This window comes from Crocuta crocuta, unplaced genomic scaffold (genome assembly GCF_008692635.1).
Source record: "Crocuta crocuta isolate KB4526 unplaced genomic scaffold, BGI_CrCroc_1.0 scaffold443, whole genome shotgun sequence".
In the NCBI taxonomy this organism is placed as follows: Eukaryota; Metazoa; Chordata; class Mammalia; order Carnivora; family Hyaenidae; genus Crocuta; species Crocuta crocuta.
The window spans coordinates 1,381,409-1,396,055 of record NW_027529446.1 but is presented as its reverse complement, the minus strand read 5'-3'; the positions used below and the strand labels follow the sequence as shown (position 1 = coordinate 1,396,055).

Sequence of the window (14,647 nt, the reverse complement as noted above, 5' to 3'; positions counted from 1 at the left end):
AACTTCCCCGCACCACACACGCAGCCCTGCAGCCCGAGGAACACAGCGCGCCCACTCACCACTCTCTCGGCGCGGCTGGGCAGCACCACGCTGGCCAGGGGAATGCTGACGGGCAGCTTGCTGGGCTGCACGGTGCTGAGCGGGATGCTGACCGGCAGGCTGGGGGGGGCCTCCCCGCCGCTGGCATAGGCGCGCTCCTTCAAACCCTGCAGACACACCGCCAGGCCCTCCTTGCCCCCGCTGGCCAGGCCACGGGCACCACCCGGAGGGCCTGGCGCCCCTCCCGCCACAGGAGAAGGTCCCTTGTCCCGGTGACACCCCCCCCCAAACAGCTCCTCCTGAAATTCAGGGCCCCACCTCCACCCAACTGGGGACCCTCCGTGGTCTCTCACACGTGCCGCCTTACGCTCACGAATGAAATCACCACTCCCCTCCACCCTACGGGCCATGGCCCCCATGGGGGCGCAGCACCATGTCCCAGGCCTGGGCCTGACCTTCCGCAGCCTGGCCCGGCCCACACCTGCACCACCTCCCCTAAGGGCCGGATCAGGACGCCCACCGTGCGCCCCCACAGCTGGTGCCCCGCCCTCACCTTCTCGCTGGCCCTCTCCCCTGTCATCGGTAAGGCCACGGGGGACGGGGGCCGAGGGTCCTGAGGGCTCAGCTTGATGCCCGGGCTCTGGTACGCAAGGCCGTTCTCCTTGGCATGCTCGGCTCTGGAACAAGACCGTCTCTGGTTCCTTCTCTGGGGAGCCGCCAGAGCGGAGGTTCTGCATCTAGAGCTGGCGTCCGGGGCCCAGCAAACACCCCGAATCTTTTCCAAACTGCCGGGCTCTCCAAGAAGCCCAGGGTGGCCCAAGGGCGCTGGAGCAGGGTGGGCGAGCTCCACACGCAGACTCACCGCGGGTGCAGCTCTCCGGAGGCCGCCTTGCCGCCGGCCGCGTGGTCCTGGCTCAGGTGGCGCCTTAGCACCAGCTTGGCTGGGGAGAGCCTGGTGTAGTCGGGCAGGGCCAGGCCGGACACCTTCTCGAGCCGTGGGCGGCTGCTGTGGCTGGGGGTGCAGGGCACGGCCTCCTGGTCCAGCGGGGAGGCCAGGTACTGGGGGGTGTTCTGCTTGGATGAGGGCCGGCTCAGCGCGCCGCACAGCTCATAGCCGGCCGCGTGGCCGTTCATGGAGAGCTCTGGGCTCGCGCTGAAGTGGGGCAGGGGGAACCTGGAGCAGTCCAGGTCGAGGTGCAGCCGGCCGGGCTCCGCCTCTGGCTCCCGGCCCAGGGCGCCTTTCCCGCGCAGGTGCGCCGACAGGGCGTCGTCGGGCGGCACACAGGACTTCAGCTGCAGGAGCTCCTGCTGCCGCTGGCTCTTCTCCAGCTCCACGATGCTGATCTGCAGGGGGGGTGGGGGGGTGTCAGGCCTGCTGAGGCCGAGGACCAGCCGGTCCGGCTGCGCCCAGCAACACATCCAAGGGACGGGTCAGGGAACGTGGGAAGGACGCCAGCTGGCTTTGTGGCTGATGGAGAGGCTGGCGCCGCCAGCTGCCCAGTACGGCTCTGCCGACGCACACTCGTGGAAAGGGAACAGGACATGGTGACCCCATGTGTGATGTAGGGTACATGTGCTCCGTCTGTGAGGGGCCCTCCCTCTGCGTTCCCTCTCGGTACTCGGGACACAAGACACCCCCACTAAGGCTTCCATAACGAAAGCCTCTCGCTCTTTACTACAAAGGAGGGTCAGCACCCAGCAGCCGCTCTCGAGAAGCGTCTCCTGCTGGCGTGGCCGTGGAAACAGGTCCTGGCTCCGCCGGCGAGGCCAGCAGGCCTCTTCTCTGTGACACACACTGCCGGCTCAGCAGGAGGGGACACCTGGGCCACAACCCTCAGAGAGCACAGCTCAGCCTCGCAGCCCCCGGGCCCTAACCACTCACAGACCCACCCCGGGGAGTCAGGCTTTAAGAAGTATCCTCAGGGTGCCTGACTCTTGATTTCGGCTCGGGTCACAGTCTCCCAATTCCGGAGTTCCAGCCTTGTGTCGGGCTCTGCGCTCACAGAGCAGAGCCCAATTCAGACCCTGTCTCTCTGCCCCTTCCCTACTCATGCCTCTCTGTCTTATTTAAGAAAATAAGGAATATACTCAAAATGAGTCTTCAGCATAGAGCAACTCGCTGTAGGATCATTTTATAACAAAACTCCTGCCAGACCCGAGGGCCCGCTGACCGGGAGGGCTCCACGGGAGCCGCGAAGCCAGGCTGGGGGGCCACCCCGACAGGAGGCAGAGCCTTGCGAACGGGGCTTTCAGCGCCCAGCGATGCCCACGCCGCACGTCCTGCTGTGGTAGTGCGGTCACCCGGTCAGCTAGCGGCCGGGGAACATGAGGGAACGCAGACCTGTCTGCCCCCTCTTCCTTCCCACCCTGTGTTCCCACTGACCCGGGCGCACACATCACCGCCCTCAGCTCGGCTCCGGTGCCGGGTGCAAGGACCGCCCTCCCGGGGGCGGCTTCAGAGCCCACCCTGTAGGGGCATCGAGGGAATCCTACGTTTTGAATGGAGCCCGAGACGCTTTGGGAGCACGTGGGGCCCCTCAGATGCCAAGCCCATCGCTCCCCCTGGGGGTGAGGACAGGCTGTGAGGGCTGCCATTACTGCAGTGCCACCAATATCCTGCCCTGGGGAGCAAGACGGTTTCGGGAGCTGGCGGCGGGGGGGTGGGGCACTTCCCACATTCCTAACGCCGCATCGAAGCCCAGAGGGGCCCCCACGGCCCCGGCCCCCACCTGCAGCTCCAGACAGTGCCTCTGCTTCTCGGAGATCTGGCTCCTCAGGGCCTGCTTCTCCTTCAGCAGGCTCTCCAGGGACAGCGTCGACCAGTCCAGCCTCAGCTCCTCACACCGAGCCTTGAGCTGTGGGGACGGGGAGGCCGAGGTCGTGAGCCCCGTGGGGAGGGCGGGGTGGGTACCAGTCTGCCCGGCAGAGGGCAGATACTGGACAGGTGTCCCCGAGAGCCTGCAGGCCCAGAGAAGGGAACCCGCTAAGAGAAGTCGAGGCTGAGGAGGTAGCCCAAGGGGGAGACTGGGGTCCCTGGTAGGGACACCCACAGGGGGCAAGGTGGGGTCCCACAGGATGGAACGAGAAGGCCCGTTAGAATGCGCCCCGGCCCCCATGGCAGTGAGGTCCCGAGAGCTCTGTGACCTGGCCCTGGGGCGCAGTAGGGAGTCCAGCATGGGCGGCAGAAGGGTGAAAGCCTGGGCCACCTATAAACACACCTCTGGTGAAAGTGTCAGAGCCTTCACAAGGGCCCCAGACCCCGCTGGCTGCCATGTCCTCTGGGAGCCCAGAATGGGGCCTCAGGGCTCCAAGAATGAACCTGAGCCGGGTGGGGGTGGGGGCCTGGAAAACCCATCCTCAGGAAGAACACTGGGCCCTGCAAGCGCCCGGTCATCCCTGCCTGTCCGGGGCGGAACGACGGCTTCCCGGTGCCCCGGGGCCAGGCACCCACCAGCTGCAGGCTCTGGCTCCTCAGCTCCCTGTTGTCCTTCTGCAGCTGCTCCGTCTGTTCCCTCAGCTGCTGGTTGTGAGCCGAGATCTCCTTCTGTGCCTGAATCAGGTCGTTGTAGGTCAGCGCCTTCACCCCCAGCTGCGGACACATGACAGCACAGGTGGGCTTTCACACAGGGCTGTGCGACGGCGGGCAAAGGGTGGGGAGAGGCCTCCCTGGGGCCAGAAAGGGGATGTGGGGTGGCGGCCGATGGCGGTCACAGAGAGCAGAGAGAGGTCTGACGGTCGCCTGCGGGAGGGGCACGAGCCCACGCCAGCGGCCCTGTGACCACACTCCCACGTTCCAGATACTGGAAAAGACCCTTCCAGATCTCCACTCCCTAGGCTGTGCCCTGGCCCCTGACCCGCCCACCCCTACCTCGTCCAGTTTCTGCTGGAAGAGCCTCTTGATCTCCTCCTTCTGGGCCTGGCAGTGGCCAAACAGCTGCTGCGCAGCGCCCAGCAGCCGGGCGTTCTTCTCCTACGGGGACGGAGCACGGTGACGGGAGGCCCCTCCCCGCCATGTCCCTTCCCACGGCGGGACACACCCCAGCCCAGAAGGCCGACGACCTTCAGCCCAATCTTAGTGGTTGAGAGCGTCGCTGCTCAGTGAGGAGCAACAGACACCCCACACCCTCTCCGGACCCCGTGGGGACAGGCGCCCAGGCCTGCGGAGACCCTCACTGCTCCTATGGCGCGCGAGCCCCCCCAGACTTGCGCCTCCGGGCCCAGGACACCTCGGCAGCTCTGGGGACCCAGGGGACAGAGCTGCCCCGTGAGGGCGCCCAGGGCAGGGCTCACCTTCTCCTGGTCCAGCAGCTGCTGCAGGCTGGCCTTGTACTGGGCGGTCTTGGTGTACGCCAAGAACTGCAAGTACTGAATCTTGAAGGATTCTGGGAGAAGCCAAGCGACACAGGTCACTGCAGATGTGACCCCCCTGGGCTCTTCGGAAACCGTTGGAGAAGGGCATGGCTGCTGGAGGTCACCTCCTGCCGTCAGGCCAGGGCCCTCGGTGCTCTCGGGAGCCCCTCAGGGCTCCTGGCCACCACCACCCGATCTCTTCCTCCCCACAAGACCACGTGGTCGTTACTGAGCCTGCGGCTTTCTAGGTAAATGCGGGCTACTGACGCTGGGCTGGGGGACCCGGCATCCCCCGAAGCACGGAAGGGCTTCCTTTCCCCTGATGTTCAGACACCCAGCAGGTCCACTGGCCCAGCACCGTGAGTGCATGCACCCTCTGCTCACCCCCCACAGGCCTTCTCCCACCCAGCACTGTAGATACGACTCAGGTTGTTCTTTGTTTGGGAGAATCCTGCGGCACCCTCGGCCCTGCCCCCTCGATGCCAGAAGCACTCCAGGCTGTCCAGACAGCCACGGACGTCCCCAGAAAAGGCCCCACACGCCCTGGGCAGGGCCCTGACAGACCTGAAGCCCAGGCGCCACCGAGCCTGGGCCCTGGGGAGCCCAGCGCGCTGTCCTATTATGGGTCAGGCTCCAGCTCACCTAGCAGCTTCTGCAGTGCGGGCGGGGTGGCTGCCAGCAGCGGCCGGTCAGGGGCGGGGGCGTGCCGCTGCACGCTGGGAGGTAGCTGATAGAACGGGCTATGAGGTGACTTGTACGCATCTGCGGGGAGACAGCACGTTCACGCGTCAGCGTGGGCTCTGTTCCATGGAGCCGCGGGTCTTTCTAAAGACACGACCGGACGCGGCTCCCAGAGTCCAAAGACATGAGCAGACACCACTGGGCACTTCCGGAAGCGCAGACGCGTCCCCTCGTAACTAAGAAATCCTGGCTCTTCGCTACAGCCCAGGCCGGCAGGATGCTGTACAGACAGGCCCAGGGACACCCCAGTGTGCCCTCGGGAGGGCTTGGAGCTCGGGCACCAAGCCACTCGGCACATGGCACTGTCACCATGGCCTGTGCCCCCGTCACCACAGCCCGTGCCCCTGCGGGGACTGGCTCACCCTGGGGCGAGGGCGCCGCCGTCTGCGACGAGGCCTGGCCGTGCAGGAGGTCCAGTGCGGTCTGGCTCTTCTTGGGCTTGCGCTCGGGGTTCGCAGTGCTCATTTTCTTGGGGCGCCCGCGCTTCCGGCCGGCCATCTTCCGCCCCTTCTTGTTCAGCTTCTTCTTCCGAGCCTTGGAAGGGGACGGCTTTTTGATGGCGGTCGCCCCAGCCTTCTCCTCCTCGGCACCGGAATCCTAGCGGATGGCGGGGTGGAGGGACGTCAGGGGCATGTGCTCCTGGGAGGTCCCAGGAGCCGCCCCCCGCAGAGCGCCGGGGGCCTGGGTGCAGGGGCGAGGCGAGCGCTCACCATGGGGGTGTCGGCGGGCACGGCGGCCTTGCTCTCGGGCACCTTGGTGGGAGTGGTCGTGTTGCTCTTGTTTTCTCGCTGCTGCCGGCGCCGAGCCGCCTCTTGTTCCTCCTGGAAAGCAAGCGCCAGGCGTGTCTGTGGACGCACAGGCTCGGCCGGGTCCCCCACGCAGGGGCAGGGCTCGAGGTGCGCCACCAGCACGGGCGGGGAGACAGAGGCAAGGAGGACCCTGAGAGCGCGTGTGGGCACATGCCCCGCCCCCCAATCTCTCAGGCAGACCGTGGGGCAGAGAAGCTGCCTGGCCGTCCTTTCTTGGGCACAGGGCGCGTGCGGGCTCTTGGCAGCACCGCCCTGAGAGGGGTGGCGGGCCGGCAGCTGCAGGGCTGAGGGCGCTGCGGCCTGAGCACGGTAGGAAGGGCACGGGGCCCCAGGCGGCAGAAGCCGGGTGTCGGAGAGGCTCTCCTGCACGTAGACTCATCTGAGTCTCCAGAAAGAACTCTCGGACAGGCATACCGAACAAATGAGCAGCGGCTACGAGGCCCCAGGGGGAGGGCGTGAGCCCTGGGAGAATGGGGGAGCTGGGCCGGCTTCCCCCCGCCCCCCAGAAGGCAGCTGCTCTGCCCTTGGACAGCGACTCGGGTCGGGACAGTGCAAGCGCCACTTGCCATCCTTCAGTACAAATCCCCACGTCAGCAAATCCCATTTCAGAGACTCGCACCCATTCCGCAGACGTGCACAAGAATCGTGGCCCAGCCGCAGTGGTTGAAGTCGGGCGAGTGCGTGCGGGCAGGGGTGACCCAGAGCCCGGCACAGACCTGCACATGCGGTGTGGCCACCCCCACAGGCAATGCACGCACACTGTTCAGGTGACGGGAAAACACAGACTTACCCTGAGTTTTGGATTTTTCAGACTAGAAAAATAGTTTTCAAGCTAAAAATACAAATAAGAAAAGAAAAATCTTATTAGAAGTCAGTCCCAACCCTCTTGGGATGAAAGCAATGTCGCGGACGCACGGACGGTGGGCGCTCTCGGGGGGCAGCACCGAGTCCCCCAGGCGGAGTTCTGCAGGGGCCACCCGGCTCTGGGACCCACCCGACTCCAGGCTCCCAGCGTGTGGGGCCCGCCGCTATTGCCAGCTGCCTGCGACAAGGTTCACCCCACACAAGAGCTGAGTCCATGGAGACTACTGCCCCCCCTCCCCCGGCCACGCGCGTGGGGCACTCACTATGGTGCGGTCAATGGTGTGCAGGTAGTAGGAGACCGGCTTCCCCGTCCAGGACACGGAGCCTTTCAGGGGCGAGAGCTCTACGACGCGCATGATGGTGCCGATGTCTGCGCAGAGTGGCTGTGGTCAGGGCGAGACCGGCGGGGGCCCCTCCGCCCGGCTTTGTGGGGACTCCCTCCCTCCTCACAGGAGACAGGCGGGAGGCCCAGGTGAGGTGCTCACACAGGTCCCGCTCCTCCGAGGGGCTTGTCCAGGGAAGATAGTGACAAGCCCCAAAGTGGGGTCGGAAAGCATGTGGAGAGTGACTGAAAAGCAACACGTCTTGTCCCAGGGGCCTGGGGTGCAGCCCGCCCTGTGCAGACAGCCACCGCCGTGGCAGACCTCTCCCGCCAGGGACACCTACCGGGCCACTCTGCCCCCAGGGGACACGGGGCAGGTCTGGGGACATCTCAACCAGGGCAGTCCTGGCACTGGGGGTGGGGGGAGCTTGGCCCCCGTGGTGCCCTGGACGCCCCCAGAGGATGGCCTGCCCTGACGTGAGCAGTGCGAGAGGACAGCCGCTACGCTGACACAAGTCAGATGCTGGAAATCACAGGTCTTAAATGCTTCAGCAGCCAAGCTCCTTACCGCTCAAGTTTCTGCTGTTTATTCTGAAGTTCAGAGGCGCAAAGGGCTTTGAGGACACGATTCTCCCACCTGAAACACAAACCCAGTTACTGCTGTTCATGGGGAGGCGCCTGCATGCACACAAAGGAAAGGGAGACAGTCGTCAGAGGAGCGAGGAGAAGCCGCATGAGAAGTGGGGACAGCGAATGCACGGACAGCAGGATGGAGCCCCACTCGGGGCCCATCGCCTCCTTCAAGGAAGAGCGATGCAAGGTGACGCCTTCCCAGTTTAACTCTGTCCCACCAGCTGCTCTCCTGCGACCATGTGCTCAAGGCCCCACAGTGCTGACCTGAGACCCAAAGGTCCCAGCCGGGGAGTCAGCCATCTGGGAGGACAAAGCAGGCAGGTGTGAGGACGGTGGCTGGCACCCCCCACCGCCTGCGTGCCTGTGCTACGTGTCCCACAACCAACGGCCGAGGCAAACCTAAAACCCCGCGCGACACGTAGCGGCTGGCCGCGTCAGTCAGGGCAGCCACACGGACTGCAGTCACCCGCAGGGTGCGGAGCTCTAAGGCGAAGACGACCCGCATTGGAACCCACAGGCTCATGAGTGAGTTCACGGTGCGTGCGCATAACAAACACTGTATGTGTTTATTACATGTGTTTATTACATGTGTTTATTACACATGCGCACTCCCGGAAGCCACGCTTCTCCATATGACAGGAAAAAAGGGCCAAACAGAGAAGTCAAGGAAAATAATAATGTTACATTTAAATTGGAAAAGTCCAGGGCCACCTGGGTGGCTCAGTGGGTTGAGCGTCTGATTTGATTCTGGCTGAGGTTATGATCCCACAGTTCATGGGAGGGAGCCCCTCATCAGGCTCTGCACTGACAGCACAGAGGCTGCTTGCGATTCTCTCTCTCTCTCTCTCTCTCTCTCTGCCCCTCCCCTGCTTGTGCACCCCCCCTCTCTCCTTCTATCAATCAATTGGAGAACTCCCTTTGCATCCCATTCAACAGAGTCACACAGATTCAGACGTGCACAAACACGCCAGCCACCATGACACCCAGACCAGGGAGCACCCAGGTGCTCCCCCAGCGGGAGTGGCTGGCTGCGCCAGGCCGCGAGGCCGCCAGGAGGCTGCATCTCGGCACACGGCCTTGACTCTCAGCTTGCCAAGGTTTAGAAAACACACACTCTTCCCTAGACGGCTCAGGCCAGACACAGTAGAGGCCCTCACGCCCACCAAAGCACAGCCGCACGTCTAGAAGCCTTCGAGGCACAAGGAAGACACGGCCCCACCCACACATCCTGAGAACAAGAGCCTGGGCTCCCAGGCCCCTCCTCGGCCTCCCCACAGCCATGCCGAGCAGCTCGAGTCAGTTCCAGACTCACACACAGCAAGGAGTGGAAGGCAGAGGCAGCCAGGTGGGGCTGGGCCCAAACAGAGGGAAATCCCAAGGAAAGCCAGAGAGGCTAGCCTGGATGGCCTGGCACCTTCACTGGTCGCAGGTCGGGCCAGCAGATAAATGGGGACGTCAGTTAAATGTGGGTTTCGGGCACAGAGTGAGCGACCCCTCAGCACAAGCCAGAACATCCCCGTGTGGAGAAGTCACTCTTCGTCTGAGCAAACGGGAACGTGGCCGCACACCCGCTCATCAGTCTGGCTGCCCACCCGGGGCCCATCGGCGGAAGGCCCCTCCCGGGGCCGACAGACGCTCACGAGGGCTCTGCAACCAGCGCCAGATCTACGGACAGACTGGGCGCGAGGGGACGACACCAGGCAGGGCTACAGGGAGTATGTTACCTTCCTTCATGTTCGCAAACCGCTCCTTCAGCTGGTGATCCACCTCAGGACCAAAGGCAAAGTTATTCACAAATATAACACTGCAAAATAATATTCCAGTTGAGTAAAACGAAGGCTCCATTCGCGCACGTGTACAGAGTGCCGGGTGCCGCCTCCACCAGCTTCCCTAGCCCGGGGCGGGGGGGGGGGGGAACGGGCCCGCGGGACAGGGTGGCTGAGCCCCGCTTGCTGTTAGCCTGACACCCAGGCTGCCTGCTTCTTTGGGAGAGGAGAGGTGGACACCTGCTGGTTGGGAGGGTGGTCCCTGGGGCTGAAATCCGACAGCACGGGTGTCCCTGGGGACAGAGGCACGAGGGAACTGACGCAGCGGGAGACCCATGTGCGCATCCCTGCCCCGTTCTCCCGTGTGCCCTGGCGCCAGACGCCCTGGGGCCCCCGGTGCAGAGACACCAAACGGGCGGTGGGGGAGGCCGCTGCCCCCACAGTGCCCGCGTGCCCCTGCGCTGCCCCTTCGTCCGCCCAGGCCCGGCTCTCGCCCACGAGAGGAACTCCAGACGGCTGCACTCTACGACCAGTATGCAAGGGCCCGTCTGAGCCCACACGTAAAACAGCTCCGTGCTCAGCTGTGTGGCCTCGTCTCCCACGTAAGGGCCTCCAGATAAAATCTACGCCACAGCGAGAACTGGGCACGGATGCCAAGACTGCGGACGGGGTGGGGGGGTTGCTTCCTCACTTGAATGTGACAGAAGACAGACAGGGCTGATGGCTGTCCTCTCGCTGCTCGATTTCAATCTTGACAGTTTAAAATAAAGTCCGGAAACCTGGGGCACCTCAGTGGCTCAGTCAGTGGAGGGTCTGACTTGGGCTCAGGTCATGATCTCACGGTTTGTGAGCTCGAGCCCCGCGCTGGGCTCTGTGCCGACAGCTCTGTCCCTTCTCTCTGTCCCTCCCTCGCTTGCACTCTCCCAAAAAATATTAAGGAAAAAAAAACCTCGGGAAACGGTCAGTGCACCCGGTGACAGAAGGGCCCCGGGGGGCCTGAGCAGGCCACAGAGAGACGGGCATTAAAGACGCAGAAGCAGCCCAGGGTGCCCTCCCCGCACCGCCACGGGGCAAAGACAGGGCAGACGGGGGCCCTTGGGCTGGGGCACAGGCGTCCTTGGGGGCTGAGGGACGGAGCCCTGATGAGAGAGCCAGGCGTGAGAAGCTCTGACAGAAGAAGGGGGCTCCGAAGACAGCCACCCTCTCACACCTCAGAAGCTGCTGGAAGCTCACTGAGGCCAGGAGAAGCAGAGGCAGATGCCCTAATGACAAAGGGGCTGCTGGGGAGGGGCGCCCCTGCCCGGAAGCAGAGCACCGGGGGCACGTCAGGGGGCGCCCTCCAGTCCCCAAGGCCTCTTCCTGCTCTCCCACAGGACAAGGAGAGGCACGGCCGGGGCAGGGAGGTGCCGCACTGGCCGTGAGCTCTCACATCGCCACGGTGGCCAGACGGGACCCCTTGGCCTGGATCCTGCTACGCGGCGCCCAGTGAGGTAGGGGTTCCTCCCCACTGGAGAGCCCCCAGACCCCTACAGGTGGGGACGCCCATGGGGTCAGCATGAGGCTGACAGGAAAAGAAGGAAGACCGGGGCGGGCAGGGGAGACCAGAGTGGACCCAGCTCAGATGGGGGCTTCTCGCAGGAGGGCCACACAGGGAGACGCTCTGGAAAGAACGGCCCCCAGCTTCTACCTGCCCCCAGGCTCAGACGCGGGGGCTCCAGGGCAGCAGGCGGTAAGCACGCCTGAAGGAAAGGCAGAGAGGGGCCACACTGCTGGGTCCCCCAGGTGGTGGCCACCGTTGGCGAGGCTGACTTGTCTCCAGAAAGCCCTGCAAGCCCAGAGCCAGGGGAAGGACTGCAGACCAGCACCAGGGCCGTGGCAGGTCGCACGGGAGGTGCAGGCAAGGCTACAGCGCCCCAGCCACACGGGACCGGCTGCTGCCCCACAGGGCCAGGGCCGTGCAGAGACAGCCTCACGCCCCGCGGGGGACAGGGGAGGGACAAGTGTGAGCCTGGGCCCGGCTCCCCGCCCGCCTGCTCTGCCACAGGCCAGGGCCCAGGAGAGCCACGGATCCTCCCCCGGGGCGCCCGCCCGGCCGGACCCTACCTTGTGTTGGCAATCCGCTCCCTCCACTCCTCCGAGAGGAAGTCGCCTCTCTCCAGCTGGAAGGAGAGAACAGGAGCAAGGTTGACTCGTGAGGCCTCACCGGGGGCCCCGCCCGCCCGGACAGGATGAGATGAGCGCGGCCACTGGAGTGCGGAGGACGTGAGGCTGGGGCGGCGGCTCCCGGGGCCACAGGACCACACGCGGTAGGTCACTGCGCAGCGGCCCCGAGCAGGGACGGGGCGCACACGTGAGAGCAAGGACGGTGGGCCAGAGGCTCCAGCCACGCCAGAGGGCACGCTGCAAAGTCATACAGAGCAGGCGGGGGGCGACCGAGAGGCCCGGCAGCTCCTGTCCCCGCCCAGCTGGCGATGCACTCGGGAAGCGCCCCAGGCAGGTCTCTCTGCCAGGGGACAGCATCCGCATGGCACACAGCAAGGGCGAGGCCCATGCAGGGGCGTCCTAGCGACCCCAGGCTGGGGCGGGCTTGTCCCTGTGCAGAGGCCCCCCCCGCCCCCCGTCTGCACCTCCCACACCGGCCCTCCCTGCTGCCCGGCTGGCAGACGGACGTGGGGACTTGGGGCGCCGGTCTGCCTGAGAGCACCCACATGTCCACAGCCATGGCGCTCCCCAAACCCGGAAGTCTAACTACGCTTCTTTAGGAAGACAGTCCTCACTGCTCCTCAGCCTTCGCCCGAGAGAACCCGTGACACGTGATCCCAGCAGCGCGACAGACTCAAAGGGCCAAACCCTGGAAACAACTCAAAACGCCCATCAGTGTGTCCACCACACCCAGGACAGTCCCTCAGCCTCGAGCAGGAGCGAGGTGCCCCCACCTGCTGTCCCGAGGACGGACCCCAAACACACGATGCCCAGGGAGGGAACCAGACACAAGAGGCCACGCGGGGTGTGAGTCCACGTGTGTGATGTGTCCAGAACAAGCTCCTCCACAGACGGGAAGGGGCTCGTGGGGTGGGGGTGCCTGCCCTCTCCTGCACCCCTACACGTGCTGTGTGGTGCCCAGGAGCTCCCATCCTTCTCGAGAAGACAGCAGCCCGATGGGGCACGGGGCTGCAGGCTCCTGGAAAGGGACAGAAGAAAGACCCTGAGCAGGGACAGTCCTGAGTGCTGCCGCGCCAGTGTGATGAGGCCGTGAGCAGGGGCAGGAGCCGCTGCTCGCAAGGGGAGATGCCCCCACCCCGGGATGGCCCGTGGTGCACGTGCCGTGACAGCGCACGGCCTGGGGATGGAGAGGGGGCGGCCACCCTAACATGCTCTGGCACCGTGGGGGGCCCACACCCATCGTCCTGTCTCTGGACCCCTTCCCCACCTGTGGAAACTTCTTGAATCTGCACTCTCGCTGACAGTCCTGCCAGGCCTCACAACTGACTCAAGTCCCAAGTGCTCACTGTCCTGTGCAAGACAGAGCCCGCACGACGGGCCTGACACCTCCCTCCCCAGAGGCCGGCTCACCAGGCTGGCCCGCGGCAGCGGCATCTGGAACTGGACTCCGGGGCGCCCGCCACCCTCGCCGGCCGGGGGCCCGTGTCCCAGAGCTGTCCGTGGAGCCACGAGGTTCGTGCTAAGGACCCCCTCCCCTCCTGGGGTCTGGGGTCTCCACCCTAGCCGGGCAGAGGGGCTGCTAAGCGACCCCCGGTAGGAACCTGGGCGCTGGGTCTCCACGCCCCCCTGAAGACCACCCCTCACACGCGGTCACGTGTCGTTTTGGGGGGATCAGGTGTGTCCTGGGGGACACTCTGGGAGACGATCCTGGAAGCTTGGCCTGGAGGCCCCACCCCCCATGCCTTTGCCCTGAGATCATTTTGCCTCCTTTTCTCTGTATCCACCATGGCCTTGGGGAGACTGCTGAGCCCTGGGGTCCTCCCGGCACACCCAGCCTCGGCGGGGGGGGGGTTCTGGGAACTGACAGGGGCCTTCAGATGCCTCTTGCTGTGGCCAGGCCCCTGTCCTTGGAGGCTGGCTCACCGTCCACAGCACCACGTGAGCTGCAGCTTCCCGTCGGAAGCAGGGAAGCAGCCAGCATTCCAGGCTCTTCCCACCCAGCCCCCGCAGCCCTGCTCCAGGCACGGGCAGGCTGTGACCATCCATGGACAGTGACAGAGGGCAGTGACTGGCTGAGTCAGCCGTGCTGCTGGGGCCATCACTCTGGAGCTAACAGACGTCAGAAAGACATGCACGGCCTTCCCGTGTCCCTGCCCGGGGGACCCCGAGACCTCCTTCCACAAAGAAACGGGAAGACACGCGAGAGAGCCCCAGTGTGCACAGGTGCGGAGGGTTTCTGCCCCCACGACCACCTGTCCCCTCCCCTCCTGGAACCACTGATCCATGGTGGCCCGGGCCAGCCCTGCCCAGGCATCGTGCTCTCCAGGCAGAGGAGAAGGGCTCGCCTCCAAGAACAGAGATCTGGCTCATCCTCACCGGAGGTTAGTTAGGTGGCCCTGCATCTTCTGTCACTCTGTGTTTTTTAACCTGCCCAGGGGCAGCCAAGCCCACAGACGGACGCGGCGGGACCACCAGTGGATCAACACAGACCACGACCAGAGAAGGGGTGAACCCAGCACGGGGCTCCGGCCTCCCCGAGGCCCACACGGCTCTGCCCACCAGCAGCACCAGGCCGTCCTGACATGGACAGGCCCGGACAGGCGGCTGGTACCCAGAGGGAGGGCCTGCACACTTCCTGGAGAGGCACCTGCACAGTCCACAAAGACACTGGCACCTTCCCCACGTGGCACTTCCACGGGGCCACAGCCACCCCAGGCACCAGGCTTGACACATAACACCTGCCGTGTGCCAGGCCCACTACCAGGCGCCAACAGCAGGTGGGTCTCATCGTGAACAGCATGGCTGCTGGGGGCACCCTAACGTGAGACAGACACGCAGACGGGAGCCAAGCAGGAGGGAAATGGGGGTTCTGACAGAGGAGGTACGTGGGGGGGTCAGAGGGGCCTGGGAACTGCTGGGCTGCAGGATGGGGGTGGGGACGGGGGCAGGGGGTGGGGGGG

The 14,647-nt window shown here is 65.1% G+C and overlaps 1 protein-coding gene across 1 annotated transcript in view; it reads right to left on the bottom strand.

Annotated features, from left to right (window-relative positions):
• Positions 1-14,647, bottom strand: part of DOT1L (DOT1 like histone lysine methyltransferase) — a 60,954-nt gene that overhangs the window by 10,864 nt on the left and 35,443 nt on the right. Inside the window, exons 11-25 of the mRNA XM_077760612.1 lie at positions 11,628-11,683; positions 9,483-9,562; positions 7,694-7,762; positions 7,067-7,173; positions 6,730-6,771; positions 5,841-5,951; positions 5,493-5,727; positions 5,032-5,151; positions 4,330-4,421; positions 3,908-4,009; positions 3,491-3,628; positions 2,769-2,894; positions 902-1,383; positions 593-716; positions 60-206 (exon numbers count right to left, since the gene is read on the bottom strand). Of these exons, the coding sequence (XP_077616738.1) occupies positions 60-206; positions 593-716; positions 902-1,383; positions 2,769-2,894; positions 3,491-3,628; positions 3,908-4,009; positions 4,330-4,421; positions 5,032-5,151; positions 5,493-5,727; positions 5,841-5,951; positions 6,730-6,771; positions 7,067-7,173; positions 7,694-7,762; positions 9,483-9,562; positions 11,628-11,683 (2,031 nt within the window). The remainder of the gene's footprint in view (positions 1-59; positions 207-592; positions 717-901; positions 1,384-2,768; positions 2,895-3,490; positions 3,629-3,907; positions 4,010-4,329; positions 4,422-5,031; positions 5,152-5,492; positions 5,728-5,840; positions 5,952-6,729; positions 6,772-7,066; positions 7,174-7,693; positions 7,763-9,482; positions 9,563-11,627; positions 11,684-14,647) is intronic.